This window comes from Xenopus tropicalis, chromosome 5, assembly GCF_000004195.4.
Source record: "Xenopus tropicalis strain Nigerian chromosome 5, UCB_Xtro_10.0, whole genome shotgun sequence".
Taxonomy (NCBI): domain Eukaryota; kingdom Metazoa; phylum Chordata; class Amphibia; order Anura; family Pipidae; genus Xenopus; species Xenopus tropicalis.
This window is the reverse complement of record NC_030681.2, coordinates 93,782,021-93,800,242: the sequence shown is the minus strand read 5'-3', so window position 1 is coordinate 93,800,242 and position 18,222 is coordinate 93,782,021. Positions and strand designations below refer to the sequence as shown.

At 37.4% G+C, this 18,222-nt stretch overlaps 1 protein-coding gene across 1 annotated transcript in view; it reads right to left on the bottom strand.

Annotated features, from left to right (window-relative positions):
• Window positions 1-15,070, bottom strand: part of lmbrd1 (LMBR1 domain containing 1) — an 88,580-nt gene extending 73,510 nt beyond the window's left edge. Inside the window, 3 exon segments of the mRNA NM_001078716.1 lie at window positions 5,442-5,505; window positions 9,932-10,108; window positions 14,998-15,070. Of these exon segments, the coding sequence (NP_001072184.1) occupies window positions 5,442-5,505; window positions 9,932-10,108; window positions 14,998-15,057 (301 nt within the window). The 5' untranslated portion in view covers window positions 15,058-15,070.
• Window positions 15,071-18,222: the final 3,152 nt, after the last annotated feature.

Genomic DNA, 18,222 nt, shown 5'->3' with positions numbered 1-18,222 from the left:
AGTAAGCCCCATTTGAGAGCTGGAAAAAAGAAGGCGGCAAGTAATTAAAAAAACTAGGCTATTTTATAACATAGTAACAACTTAACTTAAACTACCCCTTAAAAGCCACCAATGGCAAATACTTTTTCCTAAGTTAGAAACTTTTTGTCAATGTGTCTGACAACAGGCTATTATTTGGCTTGGTAGAGATAAACTGAAGACATGATGTCTCTTGGGAGAGGTTGAAAAGCTGTTTCTTCCACACATTTAAAGAACATGTAAAAGGTGTTATGTAATATATTGTGCATCCACTATGTAATAAGTTAGCAGATGTGGACTATAGATTTGTAGTGTTTTTGCTCTACAAATAATTTAAATATTTGCTCTCAGGTTCTGAATTCAAACTGCTTCAAAGTCTTAAAACCACGTAGAGGGACTTAAAAAGATATAGTCGTGATTTTATGGTATACTGTTTTTGCACACTATTTACATAGCAAATAATTCAGTTAAATAATGTTATTCTTGAAGCAACAAATTTATTTTTTTTTAGTTGTAATATTGCCTGAGCTTTCAGAAATAACCAGAGCTACACATTAGAACTGCTTTCTGGTAACCTATTGTTTCTCCTACTCCCCTGTAACTGGAGGAGTCACAAGTGGGACTTGGATTTCTTACTATTGATTGCTATTCTGATACCTACTAGGAGCTGCTATCTTGCTACCTTCCCATTGTTCTGCTGGGAGGGGGGTGATTTTACTCCAACTTGCAGCTCAGCAGTTGGTCGTTGTTGTGGGTCAATCCTGTATGGGGTATAACCTGCTCTAAACTATATAGTATTTTAAGATATAAACAATTTTTTTTAAAAAAATTACATTTTAAAACTAAATACTTATTAAAAATTCTTTATAACATCTAATCTACTATCTTTGAATAATAAAAGTTAATTTAAGGGTACATTTTCATTTTATGGTCAAGCACCAAAAGCAACTGACCATCTAAGTCAAATGAGCAAACATCTGTAATATAAATACATTTAAACGTGTCGATGTAGCATTGTGTTGGTCAGTGCACATAATTAAACTGATGAATGCAGTCACTCTTTAGCATGGATAACTTAATCCTTTCCTTTTACTGCTTCCAGTTTCCTTGATTTATGCAATCAGCTTACAACCGTGTCACACTGGATTGATATATTGTATTTCCTGAGCCTTCTATTGGCTATAATCCCTACTTTTCAATTCACGATTTCTATGCTCCACAAAAAATACTCAGTTCATTATATAATACTGGGAAAATTAATAATGGAATAAATTTTTGTCTTTATCTTACAGCTCACGCCTACTCTGTAATAGATTGTAAAGCTAAAAATATCCTACTTCCCGGCAGCATTACAGGAGAACCTTCTTGCTAAGATTCTACAGTAGTACAATTTTGATTAACAGAATGTAAATGAGTTGATACTTGGTTACGGATTGCCTAACTACATCTATATCTAGTGACATTAACATGATTCATGAGTTAACAGCACTGTGCTCAGGCATACATAAAAACTGACTGAGATGGATAAACCTAGCTTAGGACGAGCCGAGTCATGCCAAGGTGAATTGATCTGTCTCAGAGGACAGGAGGACGCACTTAAGTTTTGCTCACGCAGCAGACTCTATTTGTTCTCTCATAGAATAGGCATTTTGACTGACACAAGACAATCCAAAGTTTTTATTCTTATTTGTGTTTTCTTTAAATATTAACCACAAAGCTAAGCATTTATTTCTCCATTTTTCCCATGCAATATGAATGCTCAGACAGGTAAAGCTGTGAAAAATGTTTGGCTGACTGGCCCTATAATTTGCAAATCAAATATGCAAAAATAAGTAAACATACATACTGGCAAGTCACATTTATACTTTATGAGATGATACTTTTCAAATAGACATACAACAAAAGAGCCTGTTTAGAGTCAAGGCTGTGAATTTTACTGGCACAGACACAGTAACAATTCTAGGTAGTATAAAAAGGAAACATATTTTAACAAGAGGCTACTGGTAACATCAACACTAAAACAATTGTACATAAATTAAAAGATTAATTACACTCCATTATGCCAAACATTCAAGATGCCAATCCAGATTTTTTTTTTCAATTATTTCAAAAGTTGAAAGGTTCTCCAGAAGTTTATATTCAGTACAGGTATGGGACCTGTTATCCAGAATGCTCGGGACCTGGGGTTTTCTGGATAAGGGATCTTTCTGTAATCTGGATCTCCATAACTTAAGCTTGCTAAAAATCATTTAAATACTGAATAAACTCAATAAGATTGTTCTGCCCCCAATAAGGGGTAATTATATCTTAGTTGGAATCAAGTACAGGTACTGTTTTATTATTACAGAGAAAAAGGAAATAATTTAAAAAATTAAAGTTATTTGTTTATAATGGAGTCTATGGAAGATGGCCTTTCCGTAATTCAGAACTTTCTGGATAATGGGTTTCTGGATAAGGGATCCCATACCTGTACACTGAGAAGTAGAGTGAGTTGCTCTATAAGCTCTTGCCTAGACAAAGACAGGGGTTTATTTATACAGATTGCTTCTAAACGGACTTATAATTCAATTTGAATTTGTGATAAAGTGTACTTTGCAAAAATAAATGGTTTTACAGTGTCTTCGTACTGTTAAAGTGATAATGACACTGAAAAAAAAATCTTTAAAATATTATTGTACATAAAAAGTTGCCTAAGGGCAACATAATACACATACGGGGTGGTTATTTTGCAGAAGCCAGGGTGTCAGCAATGAAAGGCATGAATAGGCACTTTTTTTCATTATGAGATCTGTACCAGCAACACACTTTATAAAATCTATGCACTTTGGACATGAAACTGTTCTAACCCCTGACATTCACATTTACTATATTTCTTATTTGTCACAAGGATTTGTGAGGTATAAGATGCTGCATATAGAAATGTCTGAGGTGATTTCCAGGGCCGGATTTCTCTCCGGTGCGCCCCGAGGCCGCCCCTGTGGGAGTCCCCCATGCGCATGCGCGAACTCGCACCCCGGTGCGCATGCGCGAACGCGCCCCCAATGCGCATGCGCAAAGCGCCAGCTCCCCATTGCGCATGCGCGAACGCTCTTTTTAACTCCCATACGGAGCAGTGGGGAGAGGTCCCGACTGCTCCGTATGGGAGTAAAATTAAAAAATGTTCTTGCGGCGGGGCGGCATGCCGCCCCTAAACTTCTGCCGCCCTAGGCCCGGGCCTTTGTGGCCTCTCCACAAATCCGGGCCTGGTGATTTCCAGTCATAAGAACAACTACTTTAAGGATAGCTTTGAAAGTAGTGGTTATGTGAAGAAAGACCCATTTAACCCTCATTTTTGGCCTTCACATTTAAAGTATGCAGATTTTTGGAGCAGTGCTCTGGGAAACTGGTAATATATTGTTGGGAGATTCTTATTTCTAGGTAAGAGACCTGTTATCCAGACTACATCAGGAAGAAGGGTGCACTCCCCTAGTGTGATAAATAACACAACTTTTATTCCATTAGTAAAATTGCACTTACAGAATTAGAGTTGTAAGTTTGCTCATCAAACAGTGAAGCAATAATGTCCATAAAAGCCCAATGCATTTCCTCAATGGATTGACTTCCTCAGGGGAAGACTACTCCTCAGTCGGCCCCTGAGGAGAACACCCTTTCTTATTTATTTACAGATACTGTTTGGTTTGACTACCCATTTGAAGAGGCAGTGCCTACTGGTTCACAGAAACTTTGACTGCATTTGGGACAACATTTATAATGGGGACATTTGTGGTTATATCACCACTGAAGAGCTCCTATTCACTAACTGTATAGATTTTTGACTGCTTGAAATATTTATTTCTATAAATACAAGTGCCCCATCACTAATGCTAGTTATCCAGAATGCTCGGGACATGGGATTTTTCAGTTAAGGGATCTTTCTGGAATCTGAATCACCATACTTTAAAGGAGAAGGAAAGGTAAAAACTAAGTCCTCTACAAAAAAAAGACACAAGAAATCCTGTGTTTCTTTTGATAAACATAATGTTCCAGTGTCTGACTTCCTCTCTCAGAAACAGCCTTAATTCCCAAAGCCAGAGTCTGCGCAGCTCTCTCCTCTCCTTCTTCCCCCCTCCCCTCTCCTGTTCCCCCTCCCACCAGAATGCAAGAAAGAACTCATTCCCCCTCCCTTAGGAATGTGTGATCTCAGCTATAATGGCTAGAGACTGCAGGTAGGACACTACCTAAAATGGCAGCTGCTATCTTAAGCAAAAGGAGAAAGTTTCTAAAGCTGTTTACTCAGGTATGTTAATGGTTTCTGCAGAATACATATATTGTTCTAGGTGGCACTAATGTAGCAAATCTATTGGAAGTAAAATGCCAAAACGACTTTCCTTCTCCTTTAAACATTTAGGCTGATGCTCCACAGGAAGATGGAGGAAGATTAGACACCTGCCATAAATCTCTTATAAGGCGGGTGACTAATCTCCCTGAAAAGCCTTTCCACCAGCAATTAAGGGAATCGCCAGTTGAAAGGTCTACACATCGCTTGTTTTTCTGAGATTGTGCAAAGTTGCCTACCAGAACAAAAACTTTTATGCCAGGGAGGTCACATGGGTCACATAGGCTCTAAGGCACTGTCATTGCCTGGAGGTAACTTACTACATGACCAGTGAGTCACAAGGTTTTTGCCAGAGGATTATAGTAATCACAAGGTTTCAACAGCATAGTACCTAGGAACTGAGCTACGCCTGCAGATTTTGCAGATTGAAGTGGGTCATTTGTGGTTTCCACAGCTCAGATCAACCCTGACCAAATACTGTGTGCAATAAAATGATGGTAGGTTTATCTTAAAATATTTTTGGGGACCACCAACCTTACATTGAGATGCCAAATAAAAAATGTACTTTATTACAATTCAGCACTTACCATTAATGACGATTATAAAAAGAACAATGCCAATATTATATATATATATATATATATATATATATATATATATATATATATATATATATATATATATATATATATATTATATATACATACTAAACAAAACATAATTATTATTTAATTATTTTTGAATATACAACATTTGCATTCCAAGCTAGTTCATATTAAATGAGAGTAATTAGGGTCTGTCACACAACATGTCACATAAAAATATCTGATAAACAAGCTGAAAATTATCTTAGTAGATAAATGTTTAAGATTTGCCATTTAAAATGTTGGATTAGTTTAATTAATACTTCAGATTATGAATAAATTCTGATGAGTTACATTTAGGAAAATAAACTCTATAGTTAAAGACTAATTATCAATGCTTATACTATTTAACTAATGTTAAACAAACAACTCCTGATTTTGGTAATTATTTATGAAGTTACTTTCTTGTAAATCTAATAGACAATAAACCAAAATGCTATTAGCCGTCCATGAATTATACTTACTGTAATATCCAATTAATACTGTGTTCTCTATTTGCAATCGTGTGGTATTGCTTTCAGCCCAGTCCTAAAAAATAGGAATGTTAAAAAGAAGTAAACCTATATATATTTTGAAAAATGTAATTCACTTAAAAAAGTTTTCTCAAAATAGTTTTTTAGCATCAAAAATGATTGCAATTAATATCAAGGCAAGGCAATAAATATACTTTGGTGGATAAAAAAAGTAAAGAAATGCATCCTGTGCGTCTGGGTGCTACCTATTAAGGGACCAGCAATGCCAAAAAAAGATAAAAGGGTTTTTTGAATGCATTATAATATAAAGCACAGCTACCCTGATTTGGTTAAAATTGTGCATCTGATCCCTGAGGAATGAAAACCTCTTTAACATAAAATAGTTAATTTGTGACCAGTAAATAATTGATTTGTAGACCCTGGTTAAGATAAAGAATTTAAATGTTTTTAAAAAAAAAAAAAAATTGCACAGCTTAATTAGGCATATATTGAAAAGTTAGCTTTTTTCCCTATCTTTAAAATTACTCTAAACAACCCCCAGAATAACACACCTTAGCCCCTGCATTTAGTCTGATCTGGTTTCTAAATTGAAATCTCCAGCTCCTTTTTTTCTACTTCCTGGCACAATGTGATGCCCCGCCCCTCTTCCTGCTAAGCTCTTCATATCTCTTTGACTACAGGATAGTTGAAGATGAGAGCCTTCTGGCATGCCTGATGGAGAAGAAGCTTTCTGGGAATGCACAGAAAAGCAGGAGCCAGTGGGCAGCAGCTTTTTTTTCTGTGATCATTCATGACTGCATAACTGACTAAATACTCACAAAACACTATCAAATACAGAAACCTCATACTAGCGTTAAATGTTTAATAATACCTATAAACAGTTTTAAAAATGTACAAAAAGTTTGCAACTGCAGTGAGTTATAGTTCACAATTGAATCAATTAAATCACTGTATTGATGGATTGCTTGCACTTGCATCTTAATTGATTCAACTGTGGTGCTGACCTATAGCTCCCTACACTGTGAAGTTGCAAAGATTTTGTACATTTTTAGAATAATTTATATGTATTATTAAACATTAAAAATATTCAACGGGAGGTTGAATTTATAGTTTATTTAGAAAGTACTAACATACATACACTACCCTGCAGAAGTTTCCAGACCCCCCCCACCCCCTTTATTTGGTTGAATAACAAATCCTACACTGAAACTTTCTTCTATGAGAAAAAATTATTTTAAAGCACTGAAGCTAAAGATTTTTTTTTTTTTAATTACCACAGAACAATGTTTTGCAAAATACAGTTTTAGTTTATTCCCCGGAGCTAGGTGAGTCAACTTTATATCTAGGTCCCAGGCATTCAACTGGTGCTGCTTTAGGATTATCACATTTATTAAATGAAAAAGTGTGCTTGTAACGAAATAAACAGGATTATCCCACAGCAGCACCAGGTTGGATGACAAGTATATTTTTTGCATGTGTATTCAATTCACAAATGTCACCTTTTACAGCAATAACAGCTTTATGTCATTTGGAGTATGTATGAGGTTTGCTGACTGTGTCAGAGTGATTTTGGCTCATATTTTTATGCAGATTTTCTCCAGACTGTTCAGAATATTTGGATGACTATTATACATCTTTGCTTTCAAATATAGCTATAGATGTTCAACAGAATTATTAGAAATATCTGGTGATAATTTAAAGAATACATGGAAAACAAATTATCCATCTATTGAAATGACTTTGAAGATTTTCATTTATCCAGGTCATGGTATATCTAGTATAAGTAAATCTAAAGTAATTGGACTTGCAAAATAATCACTAAAGACATTACACTACTCATGCAGAAGAGTTTATATGCTGCAGACTTCCCATACCAGTCAGTTGAACTGAAGAAGCTGCTCGGATGAGTAATGAAACATCTTCAATGATAACTTAGCAAGTCCAGTTGCTTTAGATTTAGAGGAAAGTACCCACTATTAGTAGGCCCCTGATGTGCATACTTACAATGTTGCTATGTTACAATATATGGGGTATATAATGCGATAAAATACAAACTTTGCTACAATTTTTAGAAATTTCATAAAAACTGCTACATTTAGCATAGCTTTGTAGTTTGCAGCAGATTTTCTATGGCTTCCATACTGTTATGGGCTCTTATGGCTAGGTATGCACTGAATTTACTATTTTTGGATTGGACGAACCCCAAATGCTTCGTGAAAGATTTGGTCCAATACTGAACCGAATCGGAATCTTAATTCGCATATGCAAATTAGCACACGGAAGAGTAAAAAAAAACCTGCATGCACAACGTGCAGTCAAAAAATTTCAACTTTCGTGTTTGTGAAAAAAAGTCACATGCTTTAAACGATTTGGATTTGGTTCAGCCAGGACTATGGAAAGGCCAAATCTGGGCAGAATCGTACCTAAATATGGCACATAATACATATACCAGGTGCTTATATTGCAGCAGTCAGGGTGTCAAATGTAAAAATTCATGTGCACTATTTTCATTGGGTCCCTGAAAGATTTGCAACCATTTTCACAGCATAACTTTGCTGTCTGGTAGTTTGCAGTATAAAGATGTATTTACCTTTTTTTGCTTTCATTAGAATGTGTACTTTTGGAAAATATTTGGTTTTCTAGGGTCTCCGTACTGTTAGGGGGTCTGTCTTAAGGCACATAATTTTCATTTACCAATTTTCATGGTACACATTTTCATTGGGTGCCACTTTATGCCACATAGTTTGGTACATCTATGATTATTGGGCATCAAACTGTTCAGTAGACCCTAGCCGCTCATATTTTTTATGTTGGTACATTACAAAATATGGGGTATATAATGGGTTAAAATGCAAGCGTTGAGACAATTTTCAGAAATTACATAAATATTGCTACATTTAGCTTAGCTTTGCTGTTTTGTGCTTTGCCATACAAAGACATTTTTACTTATTTTAGATTAGGCAGAATGTGTATTTTCTGAAAATATGAGGATTTCTGAGGTCAATTTGCAACTTTTACCACACATAAATCAGGCTATGTATTTTGTGGTAGTAGAAATATATGCCATGAAATATTTATGCACTAACTTTCTTTTTGGGCCTGGACATATTACCCAGAAAGCTCGGGACCCAATAGGATTGTTTTGCTTCTTATAAGGATTAATTTATCTTAGTTGGGATCAAGTACAAGGCACTGTTTTATTATTAAAGAGAAAAGGGAAATCATTTTTAACAATTAGAATTATTTGCTTATAATGGAGTTTATGGGGGACAGCCTTTCTGTAATTCAGAACTTTCTGGATAATGGGTTTCTGAATAACAGATCTGATACCTGTACTTTGGTAATCCTATGCACAACGGTCATTATACTGTTCAGTGGACCCTTGGCATTCATATTTAGGATGCTTTTTGTTGGTACCTAATGTTATTGGGGAGATGATGCCTTTAGGGGTCTCTAAATGCTAGATACTTTGGTAATCCTATGCACAATGGGCATAAAACTGGTCAGTGGACCCCTGGCTTTCATACTTAGGTACCTAATGCTATGTTGGAAGCTTTGAGGAAATTTTTTAGGTATTTTATCAAAACTGAGAATTTTGGGAAAGCACTGTGACTCCATAGTTTGGAGCAGAAAGACATGTGTACTCATTTTTGATTCGCCCAAATTTGTACTTTACAAAAATATATGGTTTTGATGGGTTTTTTTTATATTTTTACCCCACAAAAAATATTGGATTTGGCAGAATGTTTACTTTTCAAAAATGTGTGGTTTGCTGGAGATAACCTAATGTTTAGTTTTGCAATCTAAAGTATGCTGTACTCTGCTGTAGTGCTGTGAAAATTTGGCAATTTACTGCTGGGAGTTTTGTCAGAAATCTCCATAAAACTGTACATATGTGATACTGCCACATTCGACTTTCCAAATCAGTGAATTTTTTTTCCCTAAAAAACAATATTTTTCTGGTTTAAATCCCTATATCATGAAAAATAGCAATTTTTCTTTTTTTTTTTTTTATTTAGAGCTCTAAATCTTGTTCCAGAAGTGGAAATAAACAAAACTCAGGCCAGTAGCCAGTACTATGTTGGAGGTAGCAGGAATGTGAAAAGAATTACTGGGGTGTGCCTGACAACGTGGCATGCTGCAACCTCACATAACCCTCTTTAGAGGCTATTGTCATATAGTTATTATCAGGATATTTCTACCTCTCAACAGGACCTTGGGATACTAAGAGCTAAAGTGGATAACAAATTATTTGCTAAAACCAGATGAAATAATCTAACAATTGAATTTTTAATTACCACCACTAGCAAAATTTTTCACAAAGACATGAATATTATTTCTCAGAAAGCATTAGTATCATGTTACAGAAAACAGTGGTAAAGTTCAGCTTGTGTTCTTTTAATGCTTTCTTTAATATTTCACATAAATAAAAGCAATAAATCCCACGCATTGTCACAAAGAAAAACAATTAGTAAGACTACCTTAAATGTTCCATTATGATTCTTCATAAAGGAAACAAGAAAAATGTCCACAGGCAAAAGTGCTGAAGTGATGAGTGCAATAGCTAGTGATGATATCGCTGTTATAGTTGAAATCACTTCACTTTCCTGATGGCTTTGGTATTTTCGGACATAAACCCAGCAAAAGGCCAAAATAGCCTAAAGAAACAAAACAAAAATCAATCAAGCAGATTAAATTAATGGTGCAATCAAACAAACTGCAGTGTTAGCTTTCAGCTTTCATTGTTTGGTTTGCTTTAGTTTTTTTTTTTTTAAATAATAGCAATACACATGAGTAGGTAATCTTTTAGAACACCAGACTGGCATCTAGATGTATAATTACCCATGGCCTAAGTTATAAGCCTAAATACACCTGCACAAAAATAACTAATTGGCAGCAATTAATGTACAGGTGGTCTGTTGTGAAGTTTAATATATTTTGTCAGTTCTCGAAGACAGAAACTAAGCATCTTTATCTATAATAAATATATTTAAGAAAAATAAAATGAGGCTTTTATCACTTACATTGCAGCTATATGTAATTACAAACATTTGACATAAAAAAAAACGTTCTGAGTCTCAGTTATGAAGAGAAGCACAAAAAAAAAATTAGTTTTTTTTTTTTTTTTTTTTTAATTGATTCAGATGCTGCTGGGAAGTTTCTTGATGCCACTTTGGCTGCTAAAATGTTTGTCCCTTCCATTCCCTTTATCATTAAATTTGATATATATGTGAGTAGTACACATCCTGAAGAGATTGCTTTGCACCTTATCCAGTGTGCTTCCACTCCTGTGGTTTTGTGGCTACCCTGGTAACGTTTACATAACCATATAGTAAACCTTATCCGCGCTTACCATAAAATTAAATCTAAAGCTGGCCATACACGTGGCGATCTCACGATGTTTCGTACGACCGTCGGTCGCACGAAACATCGTCAGATCCGCCACACACCATTCAGGGCTGAATCGGCAGGTAAGGAGGTAGAAACAATAGGATTTCTACCTCCTTCTGCCGATTCAGCTCTGAAGGGAGAATTTTGGTCAGGCGCCTTCTATGGCGCCCGATCAAAATTTTCTAACTTGGCCGATCGGCGAGCCGACCGATTTCAGCAGCTTCCTGCGATATCGGTCAGCTCGCTGACATGCCATACACGCACCGATTATCGTACGAAACGAGGTTTCGTACGATAATATCGGTGCGTGTATGGCCACCTTAAGTGTAAAGATCCTCCCAGTGTTTAGACCCACAGTAAGTTCCCGGCCGGGACAGAGGGTATTGTGTGTAACTTCTAGGGTGTGGGGGATCTATCTAGCACTAGTTTAAGGCTTTAGGAAATGTCTGTACTGAAAAAATTTTTAGCCTTTTGGTGATACCTCATATCACATACGCCACGTGTTAGGTTGCTTACTAGAGTGTTTGCCCATATGATCGCACTTGACAGTCCTTCTCCACATTGGGTGTCTGTTTGGGAGTGAGCCCCCCACGGAGGCCAATTTGCCCTATTTAACTGCTGTATCCGTTGACTAGGTATTGATGAAACCGTAATTAATCACATATTTACAGACTGGGCATTTGTGTAATAACCCATCCCCTCCTGTGCTTAATGTAGCAGTTTACTACAGATTTATTAAGCACATCTGCTTCATTTGGTAGTTCTTTTGCCTACCCCTTAGTGTATTCCTAATTAATTTATTACACGTACATGTATTTTTAGCATCACCAACGTTTAGTTTTTTAATCTATCCTCATTTGAATCTATATATTGTACCAACTCCATCCATCTATGTATCGATAGGTCTAATACTTTTTCTCCATTCTAGGCATTTAAATGAATTTCTGATTATTACTTTATGTATTGTTATTTATGTGTGAATATTTTTATTGTAATGAATTATTAAACACTATTAGATTGATACAATTTATAATACTTGGTAGTTTGTTTTTTGAGCGCCAACTCCGTTATGTATTAGTAAACGTTTACATAACCCACGCATTGACTGGAGTACTGGGGAGATATTACAATGGGGTTTTGGCTGTAAGTCAGTCTGCATTTAATGCCCTTTACACCTTGCTGCACTGTCCTTGAGAAACTACCTGAATGTGATGGGGATTTCACTAATATCACTGAAAAAAGATACTAATGTCCCCAAGTCAATGATTGCTGCAGACATGGGCCCTTGACACTGAATTCACTGATATTGTGTTTCCAAGAATCTCTGCCCTGCTGTATCTTTGGAGATTCATGTTTTTGGAAAATATGGGCACCCTAGTAATAAGTGTTAAAGCCTTTTCTCATTCTTGTTCTCTCCCTAATGTTCCCACTGTTCAGTCTGCCCAGCTTATGGCTAATGTCTGGCAAAGGGTGTGAAACTCTGCAGGTGCCGGCCACAGAAAAACTGCTGCCAGACATCATAGGACAGCTCCTGGTTACCAGGTGGAGGATTTGGCTTTCTACTAAAGACGTCCAACCTCAGGTGCCCTCTGTTAAGTTAGAAACTAAGTTTATTGGTCGTTCAAGGTTCTTGAATATGTAAGGCATGGTTGTTTCGACTAGTTTTGTCTTTACTGGTTCCTTCTGTGCAGTATACGTTTGGCTACCTTGCCTGCCCCTGTGGAAGAGCCTAGATTCTCGCTAGGTAAACCTGGTGGCACCCAAGTAGAACACTGTGCTGCTTTTTGGTGTTCTTTGTCAGTTGGGCTTTGTTGTGGATGGGCACATCTGGTCATGCTGGGCTTGCAAGCTTGTGGCCATAAGGCCTTCTTCCCTCACGTCCTGTTGTGGACGGGCACGCTCTGTCTCGTTTGGGCTTGTACTGGTGCATGTATGCGCACCCTTAACTTTTAAGTCTTTCACTTCCTATTTTTATATCATAAAAGCCAATTGTTAATTTTATGCTTTGGGAATACATCTCTTTTTTATGTTTAATTTTCCATTTTTACATAATGTTTAAATAAAGACTTTTACCTTTTTATTGTACCTATTACTTAGAGTTTGTAAGAGTGCAAGCCTCATTCTCTTTATGGAATTCTTCTCCCCTAAGCTAAAGGCTTGGAGCTCAGCACAAACTCAACATCTACATTGGTGAGTCTTTATTGCTTCAATCAAATGTGCATAAGCTTTCAGTCTTTTGAAATAAGGCAGCATCCACTATGCGACGATCAATTGATCGAGCCTAGCCATCCTTCTGTATAGGAAGGAGTCAGGCTAGGCTCGATCAATCGATCGTCACATAGTAGATGCTGCTCCTTCCTTCGCCGTATTGCCTTATTTCAAATGGCCGGAAGCCAAGTTTTAGCAGGTATTTTATAATAAAGCATTCAAAATAAAAAGTGGTTTGCATGATAGGGCAATTATTGGTGCAGGGTAGAATAGATTTTTTACTTAAAAATTTAGTGTTACTTTTGCTTTAAAGGAACAAGCAATACCAAAGGTGCTTTTAAGTATTTGAAATATAATGTGCCTTAGCCTGCACTGGTAAAAACTTTTTTGTTTGCTTGAAAAAAACACTACTATAGCTTATATAAATAAGCTAATGTGTAGCCAGGGGGACAGCCATTCAAACTAAATAAGCAAAACAGGTAAAAGAGATATTAGATATCTGATAAGCTCTGTAGAATACAATGGACATAGTTCTTACAAAGTTAATGAATGTAAACCCTATTCCAACTTCCTGGTCCATACAAACTGATAAATTGCCAGTCCACTTAGAATCCCTCAGTATGATGAGCTGTTCCTTACCTCAAAGACTAATAGAAACTGCAGCTGGTAGACTATTTGTATTTTTATTATATACAGGCTCTCTCAAGGACTGATGATTTGTATTAAATTAGTATGAATAGGGTTGAAACCTTTTCTAAAACCTAAATTTGGATAGGGGTCAGGGCTGGTGACAGAGGTGGGTCATGTCAAGGAATGGGGCTATGACACGGAGCGAGTGATTGGCTGACTGCCTTGTCATTCATCCAAGGTCGGAAATCCAGACAGACAGCTGCCCGTGTAAAAACCGGGCTGTGTGGATTAAATGAATTTATCTGTTATCTGCTATTTAACCTGTGCCATGGATACACAACAGCTTATTTGTATAAACTATAGTAGTGTTTCTGAAGCAAACACACCAGTTTTAGCAGGGCAACAATACATTATATTTTAATTACTTAAAAAACACTTTCATTTTTTCGTGTTACTGTTACTAAATGGGACTTGCTTTCAGTTTCTGCATAACTGACTGAGCCCATGTTCAAATAGGGTCAGAGTGTCTCTTTAATATACATTAAACCACTGTTACTGTATAAAAAATGGGAGGGCATACTAACAAAGGGAGGGGTGTATGGTTGTCAAAGTGTGAGACAAATGGACATCAGGAAAGGAACGGGTGGGCATTGGTAAGTTATTGTGCAAGAACAAAAAGAGGTAGAATTAAAGCAAAAGCCATTATGGAGGAGAGCTCAAAAGATCAAATTGAGCAGTGGCAGAATAATGTGGAGAAGAGATGGCATGGCACTGAGAGTGGATTTAGAGCAACAGCAACATTGCTGAGGAGAGAATGGGGAGTTGCAGAGACATGGATTGGAACAGCTAATCTATAGAAAGTTTTAGCTGACTGTCCATTTATATGTTCTGCAGGGCTTGCCTGACTACTGAGTGTAGCTAAAGTCAGTTTTCATTTGCCAAGACTCCGATTACCAATATGCCTTGCCGGAGCCTTGGCTGAAGGAAAGTGAATAGCTGCAGCAACATTGATTGAAGTTATGAGTAGCAGCGCAGAGAAAAGAAACAACACGAACTGTTTCAATAGCACATACAATAACAATCTTTAAAACGACAGAACAATATATTTCGAATGTTCTATTGAAGGAAGGTGTATTATTTTACCATATATGCATAACATAAATTGTCACAGACAACCAACACTGTCAATGTAACCATTCAGCCCATGCCTGCTTATGTATAATTTCGTCACTGAGCCGCTTCATGGACACTGACCTGAGAGCTACTATTTGTATACCACCCGCCACTACCGCCCCAATGCTTCATAACCAGCTCCTACCAGTAACAGCACCCCGAAGATACACCATCCTATCAATAGCTCGGTGCTCCCCGTCGCCATTTCTCAACTTCCTGTTTCGCAGTGCACATGAAAGACCCCGTGATCATAGAATATAGAAGCCAACCAATGGCCACGCATACACGCTAATTTGATAGCCAATAGATTTTCAGAGCGATACTTTGGCCCGCCCCATTCCAGTCAAGGGTATAGTGTAGGTAGAATCATGTTTGCGGCAAAGGGACAATGCTTACAGGAGTGGTGACAGCATCTTGTAACCATAGCAACTACATTTATTTTAAACGTTAATGTTTATTTCTATTACAGGTTAAAATCTGTTGGAATTAATGCATTACATTATCATAAGTTTTTATAGTCTGCCTGAGCTGAGTTAGGGGCGGATTACCCAATAAGCAACCTTAGGCTATAGCCTAGGAGCCCATACCACTTCCAGATTTTTTAAAATTGTGTGCAGGATGCACAGTGACTATGCCCAAACGTGATGCAAAGTGGCTTAAGTGAGTGGCCACTGCTGGGGCATACCTCCCAACATTTTGAAAATGGAAGGTGCAGGTGTAGCTTGTTAACTTTCTGGGCTCTCTGCCAAAAGCTACTTTTTAATCGGTATCTAGAAGAATTAAGTCTAAAACAACTGGACTTTTCTGAGTTTTTCTTGAAAACGTTTCACCACTCATCCGAGTGGCTTCTTCAGTTCAAATGACTGGTAGGGAATTCCCTGGTATTTAAACTCTTGATGGTAGTACAGTCACAGACATCCAATCACAATGGTTCCATTGAACTTGTTCAGTTAGGTGTTAGCTGAAACTGACACTTTTTAATCAAATGTATTTAAGGTGTAGCTTGTTTAACTTTCCAAGCTCTCTGCCAAACAGCGCTGGATTTGTCGTCGTTTTGCATCCTAGATTTTACACATTTTTTGGGGGGCCTTTTGAAGTATGAACTGAGTTTACCTGCAACTTGCTTGCTTTCATGGTAAAACTCCCAAGTGGTTTACATTGTATTGACTCCACTGGGATCACCTGACTGTAGCTGGAAAGGGTGGGAGCTACATCGTGGAGCTGGCCACTGCTGTATATACTATAACTCAGGCATAGAGGCGGGAAGGCAATCACTTTCACTTTCCATTTATCACTTCCTAGATGTCATTGCATTTTTCAGACATGGTTGTTATATCATAAAACAAGTAACAAAGAAGGAAATAACCTCTTAAAGGAGAAGGAAATGTAAAAATGAAGTAAGCTTTATCAGAACAGTCTATGTAAATACAGCCATAAGAACTCACAGAAAAGCTGCACTGAGTCTTCTATCAAAACAAACACAGGATTTCTTTTTTTCTTTTGTGTACACATGTTCTTCAGTATCAGACCTCCTCTCAGAAAAATCCTTTAGGGCACCGCACAAGTCTGCTCAGTTTTCTCCTTTCTTCTCCTCCTACCCTTCCCATCTCTCCTCTCTCCACCTCCCAATTGTGCTGTAATCTGAGCTACCATCAGCTAGAGCTGCAGCACTGAGACCAAGCTAAAATGGCAGCTGCTATGTTAAACAAACAGAGGGAGATTCTAGGGCTGTTTACTCAGGTATGGTAAAGCTTTCTGCAGAATAAATATAGCATTCTAGCTTACACTATTGTGGCTAATCTATTGGCAATAAAATGCAAAAATGCCTTTCAGTCTCCTTTAACTACAATTAATAAAACTATTTATTTTCATACTATATTTAAACACATTAATAAACATACTGTATAGTGATTCCAAGTTTATTTAAAAAATAGTTTATTCCTTAGTCCATACCATAAGGACTCCAAAGTAGACCTTACCCCTTTATGCACACTCCTTGTCTCTAAACCAACAGTTTGCATTAGATTAGGGAGACTCTGTTCCATATCGTGATGGCTTGGCTGTCTTGGGTATCAAGAAATTTGATTTATAGTAGCCTGGAAACAGAGGAAAGGAATAAAAATGTGTAGAAAATAGCAAAGAAAGGTCAATTGGAGAAAAGGTATTGATTATCTCTTCCAGACCCCTTGAAATTTGAGATTAAAAAAAATTCTGCCACTGTAACTAGCTGGAGAATGGAGCAATCAAATTTCTTTATGTGCCATAGGCACATATTGCTACGTGTGCCATCTGCCTTTATCATTCCAGCTTGAAACTGGCAGCTTGTTTGGTCCTTTCATCTTTTATCCCCACATCCTGCTATAAGATTCCCCTGGGCTTTCTCTGGCCAATCTAACGAATTTCTCAAGTCAAACACTCTGAAGATTGCAGGGGAAGAGGTAGTTTAAATGAGAAACCACTTGTACTTGCTAAAAATTAGTTGGAACCTATTAGGCTGGTAGTATAAGTATTGCTGCTCTCCTGTTATCCACCATCTTTATCCCCCTCCTCCAGCTCATTATAAGCTGCCTCAATATGTACATCTGTTATACTAAAACCTTCTCCAAACCTCTTGCTGATATTATTATTATTATTATTAACAAGTATTTAGAAAGTGCCAACATATTCCATAGCGGTCTATATTAAATAGGTCTTTACATTGAACATACAGTTTTTCATGCAAAGCAACCAATAAGTGATTAAAGAGTTGAAGAGGGCCCTGCCCAAAAGTGTTTGCACCTCTGTCTACTCCTAAATAACCACCTGCTTACTAGATTCCCTTGCTCTAGGAAAAAGAAAGGCACTTAAAGGACAAGGAAAGGCTAAGTCACTTGGGGGTGCCAAAATGTTGGGCACCCCCTAGTGACTTTAATCGCTTACTTTGTACCCCAGGCTGGTGCCCCTGTTAGGAGAAAACCGCACCAGCCCGGGGTACCTGTAGCGAGCGCTTCCTTCTTCCGTGTTTCTTTTGCCGGCGAAATCCCTGTGCTGGCGCATGCGCACTAGAGTGAAAACCAACTTCTTTGTTAAAGTTCGGCTTTTCACTCTACTGCGCATGCGTGAAGCAGGAAGAGGAAGCGCTCACTGCAGGTACCCCGGGCTGGTGCGGTTTTCTTCTAACAGGTGCAACCAGGGTACAAGGTGAGCGATTAAAGTTGGGGGTGCCTAACATTTTGCCACCCCCAAGTGACTTCGCCTTTCCTTCTCCTTTAACCTATGGCCTAAAAGCAAGGATAACTGCAGGTCTCCTTACATTCCCAAGGCACTCCTGCCTCCATTTACACAGTCTAGTATTCTTCTATTATCATAATTCCATAAGAAATATTTAATG